Source organism: Centruroides sculpturatus, unplaced genomic scaffold, assembly GCF_000671375.1.
Source record: "Centruroides sculpturatus isolate CEXI.00-Female unplaced genomic scaffold, Cexi_2.0 scaffold288, whole genome shotgun sequence".
NCBI lineage: Eukaryota > Metazoa > Arthropoda > Arachnida > Scorpiones > Buthidae > Centruroides > Centruroides sculpturatus.
The window spans coordinates 169,760-175,062 of record NW_019384547.1 but is presented as its reverse complement, the minus strand read 5'-3'; the positions used below and the strand labels follow the sequence as shown (position 1 = coordinate 175,062).

Sequence of the window (5,303 nt, the reverse complement as noted above, 5' to 3'; positions counted from 1 at the left end):
TATATATATATATATATATATATATATATATACATATATATTTTTTTTTAATTGAAGAAAATGATGTCAATGTCTGATCTAGAGGAAGATGATCAATATTATAATTTATCCTTGCGATATATAATCAGGAAACAACAATAAAACCCATCAAGATGACGGCAAATGTCAATTTTTGCAACTATTCGACCGTTAGATTACGTTGACGTGTAAGTGCTTAATTGATTCTTTTAATTTTTCTACGTGTAAATTAGATAGGTCTCAACTGAAGTTTGTTCAAACTTATAGTCGAATGTACTGGAAGTTGTTTAAATTTTTCATTATTTTTAGTAATCCTCTTACCGTAATTTAAGAAAATAAATCAAATTTATCATCATCAACTTATTTCGTACGGTATCTATCGAGCCGTGAAACGATAGAATGAAGTTTAAAATCTTGCTGAAAGAGCGCAGTTTATTCTTTAAAAAAAGAAATGATTAAAATTTATATGATGAGAAAATAGATTGCCTGATTTATTCTAAATTACGGATTATGCCTTTTATATAATAAACTTATAAAAATATGATCCCGATCTTAGAAGTGACCCTACAAAAGGTCATTGCTATTTATAAAGAAGAGAGTTCTTACTAGAGTGAATATTCCACTAGCAAAACTTCCCCTCCTGACGGACTTCCAGCAACAGCAAGAGTGGAGAATCGCCATGTTTTTCCTTCCTTCTTCGTAACCAATTCATGTAACGACTTTACAAATATTTTTCCTATTCCGAAACATGGAGCGAACAAGCCTAAATATCGTAGAGCGCATGCGTTTATATACGACCACGTGGTCATGGGATCAATATACTTAAGTTACCATAGCAACTGTTTCCATCAAGTGTCTTTGTGTTTCAGAAGTTAATCACTTTTTGGTGGCATCTCACTTTTTTTTCACCTAAAAATTTTGCATTTGTTATTGCTTATGCAAATTCTTCGATTTCTTTTTTTTTTGTTTGTGTTTTCCTTAAAAATAAATAAATATAGCATAATTTTGAAATGATTTCATTAATAAATCGTGCTTCTTTATTTATAAATTCCCGGTTTTACTTCAGATAAGTTAGGATGGAAAACTTTGTCGTGAACCTCAAGAAATTCTTCTTGCATAGAAGTTTATCATTAAGAACAATCTCCATTCTTTGTAGAGATGAAGTAACATCGTCTTGATTTTTTCCACTCTTTAACAATGGAAAAAAGAATTTTACTTGAAGAATTTGTACAGTAAATGCATTCAGAATGGTTAAATTTTCTTCTTCTTTTTTTCACGAAGAACACCTTCGGCAAAACGATGTTTAAGTAAAAAGTTTAGTCTTGCTGAAACTCATCTTATTTTTCTAAGGCGGTTAACATCAGAAAAATCATCCGGAATTTCCGAAGTAAAGAAATATTCACTTCTACAGTTTCAACATTCAAAATACTTTTTTTAAAAGCTATTCTTTAGTAAAAAAAATTGTTTGATTAAAAGCATTATTTATTTATTTATTAACCAAGTATATAAAATTCAAACTTTTCAGATTGTTTTAATTTGCTCTGAGGTATTTTTCTGTACAAACTTCACTACTGTTCCGTTTCGTTGATATTTTTCAAGAGGAAGTTTATTTTTATTGAAAAATAATTGAAATATTTTTTTTTTGTTAGAAGTTTGCAGAGCTTACATTTCAAAATATATTTGGTTTTTGATTTTATGTATATTATAATACGATACTTTTCACTCAGAGAAGTTGAGAGCAAGCTTTCTAATCCTCTTATACCAGAGATGGAACACTTGAGTCATCCTTTTGGTATCATATAGTAAACTAGACATAATTAGCTTTGAAAATGTTTATGCGTAACGAAGTTTTAGAGTAAAGATATTTTATTACACAGATTCTTATTAGGTGCCCCTATATGGGCCTGGTCCTAAGGTCCTTATTAGGTGCCTCTAGCTCATAATTCCGCTTCCAATCGTTGGCCCTGTTTACCATGAAAAGCAAAAAATGACATTGTAGGTTATACTTTTTTAGATGATTTCTACAAATTAAAATGAAATATAAGAAAATTTTGCGTGCAAATGTCTGCATACTTTCTGTAATTAATTCGAGTTAATGAGAAAAAAAATACAAAAGAAAGAATACACGTTGATATGTATCACTGGCTTGTTACTTTCAAAGATAAAATACATTATCTAATCACAAAGTTAACGAAGAATTTAAAAAAGAAAAGAGAGAAAAATGCTTTAAAATCATTATAAATATTACTTCTAGTAAAATTAATAAAGATGAAATTTTCTTCATAATAATCATCGTTCAAAAAGTTGTTTAACGAAAAATGTACTATTATAATTATAATTAATTTTTCCAATTCTCTAGAGACGNAATATAATATGTATTCTCTTATATAGGACCGTCGAAAGGGCCATTAGTTGTTGCTATCCCCTATAAATTAATACTATTTTTCTAATAGAAAATAAAATATTAAGAATTCATTTGTTAAATAATAATAAAAATAATAATACAAACTCTCTAAGAGCCCTTATACTTCATTCGGAAATAAGAATTTTTAAATTTATTTTTTCATAATTTACGTTGAGGTGGGTCAACGTGGTTTTAGGCATAAATTGAGTAAAAAACATAATAAAACAATAGAATTCAGCTTTATCTTTCTTTGAACTGGTTATTTTCTTTATCTGAAATCGTCAAAGAACATAAATAATTAAATAAGGATTTACATAAGTATAGATTTTATGTAAAATAAAAAATTCGATAACAATTTAAGGTATCAAAAATGTAAGAAATATTACAATATTTCATCAGTCTAAATCTTTAAAACTTAACATTATTTATATAAATTATTATAATTAAAATGTCTAGTATTAAATATTTAAAACTTTTTCCTGATTTAATAGAAAGAAACAATAAAATTTATGCTTAGAAATACTTTTTATCTATGGGGTGACCATCAATAATCTGTTATACCTGAGATAGAGCAATCATGTTGTTTATCCCCAAACTGGTATTTTAAATGAAAAAAAAAATGGTTATTTTAAAATCTGTTATATAATTGACCTATAAAATGGTTCTATTTAAAAATTTATTTTACTTTTAAGAGTTATAAACCGAAAAAATTGGGAATTGTCCCAGACAAACCGCGATGTATAGTCACCCTTAATTTTAGTATTTGAGGCAAGTCTAAGATTTGGCGCTAATGTACAGTACTTATATTTTATAAACATTATGACTCCCTTTTAGTATCCCTTCCTTCCAATTTAGCGCCTGAGTAGTTGCTTCTCTGCCTCATCTGTGGGCAGGACCCTGATCACCCTAGTTATAGGGCTTCTCTAATGTATTCATTAATGTATTTATTTCTTTGAAAAGAAAGAAATAAATTTATTTTACATGTAATTGTTATTATATTGATATCATTTATATATTACATCATTAAAACAAGAAAGTACCCTATATATATAATTATTTTTCTCTATAAAAAAACTATAAATTTACCTGTTATTTGTGTTACTCTTTTAATAAAAAAAACAACAATAAATATGTCAAAATCAATATAGAGTTATATAAATTCGAAAAATTTATGACCTAAATTCGATATTTATGTTATGTTGTACACGTAATATTCAGTTTATCGGCTAATAAACTTAGAACAAATTTTATTTATTTTGACAATCGAGCTCGTATTGGAATAATTTTTAATTAAAATCTATTGTAATTGAACTAGTTTATTAATGAACTAGAAAAGTTTAGTAGTAGTAAATTACAAAGCTTTCTACATTATCTACTATCGTAATAAAATCTAAACTAATAAATATATCCGAGTTAATCTATAATAGATTTCCTATAGGAATATTAACCTTGGGATAGAATATCATGCTATTTTTCCCTTAATATTCCATCGTTTAATCTGATTTCGCTTAGGAAATAATAGCAAGTTAATTAATTAACGATGAAATAAATGTTCTGAACTTAATTACATCTTGAATATTCTTCTTACAAAAATAAAGACAAGTTAATTTCTTCACCTGTCTTTCTGATCATCGAAAAAATGAAAGAAAAACCAGCAATTATTTATTGTAACATCGTCACAATTGCCGGACTGTAATTTTTAATCGTGTTTTTTAAATTTATTTAATTTAAAATATATGCTCTCCATCTCAAATTAGTAGTGGCTTGCCCCTGTAAATCATACTTTTCCTGATAACGATAGAGTCGTGCCGGTCATCTATCTAACCTCTTTCAGGAGAAAATTTTTCAATTGAAATAACGTAACTTCTGTTGTAAACTGGAAGTTCGTATGTTTTAGTTAATCGGGCCTCCTGTCTGTAATATGGTCTCGACTTTCATTTATTTAACTTCATTTTCGAAATTAAGGAAGGATAGACAGTGGGAATTTATATGTCTACAATTTTTTTTCAAATTGCAGCACAATTAAAATATGTAATTAATGTGTTTTTTTCTTCGTATATCTTTATTTTGGAAAACAAACTAATTCGTTTCGCTTTATTATCTTCTTTTTTTGTTGTTGTTGTATTATATCTGATGTTTTAACCTGAAGAAATGTTCCGTTTTATCAAGAATCCCTCCGGTACTTTGGTCATCATTTCACAATATTTGTTGAAGCTTCTATTATCCTCTTGTCCTTTTCTAATGCTTCTCGATTCAGCCGTTAAGACCATAAGCCTTATTTTTTTACGAAAATTTTCGAAATTAACAACGAACGTTTCTTTATTCCGTCCAAAAATATGACTTTGTATAAAATATAACTATATTTTTACGTTATTATTACGAAAAAAAACACATTGTTTTAAATACACGTACATTTATAATGACAAATTAATTAATAATCGCATGTTGCGGATAAAAAAGTGGCTCATTGAAGTGTTGCTCGTATAGATTACCTGTCACTGGCACGTGTTTCACTCACTCTTTAAACTTGTTTAACTTCAATCTGTAAAATTCAAAAAGCATCTCGTTTCTCCTAGTCACAGATACACTTGAAGTTTTTAATAAAAATTAAATAATAAGCCGATAATTCTTATAAAACCGTAAGAAACATATACTTTTTTTTAAACGTTAAATGTCAAGCTAATTCTGAATTTTCAGAATTAAAACAATTTCCAGGTGAGGGTGTACAACAAAAAAATTTATTCGAATTTTTTACCGAAAAATACGTATATTTACAAAAAATATGAAAGAAAAAAAAATCGGTTTCTCCTTACAATCGATTGACAATATAAATGCAAAGAGGATATTCCAATGGTATATCATGTAAAACATGACGATATTG

The 5,303-nt window shown here is 27.4% G+C and overlaps 1 protein-coding gene across 1 annotated transcript in view; it reads right to left on the bottom strand.

Annotated features, from left to right (window-relative positions):
* LOC111623549 overlaps positions 1-759 on the bottom strand; it is a 21,847-nt gene extending 21,088 nt beyond the window's left edge. Inside the window, exon 1 of the mRNA XM_023366163.1 lies at positions 625-759. Coding sequence (XP_023221931.1) covers positions 625-699 — 75 coding nt within the window. The 5' untranslated portion in view covers positions 700-759. The remainder of the gene's footprint in view (positions 1-624) is intronic.
* Positions 760-5,303: the final 4,544 nt, after the last annotated feature.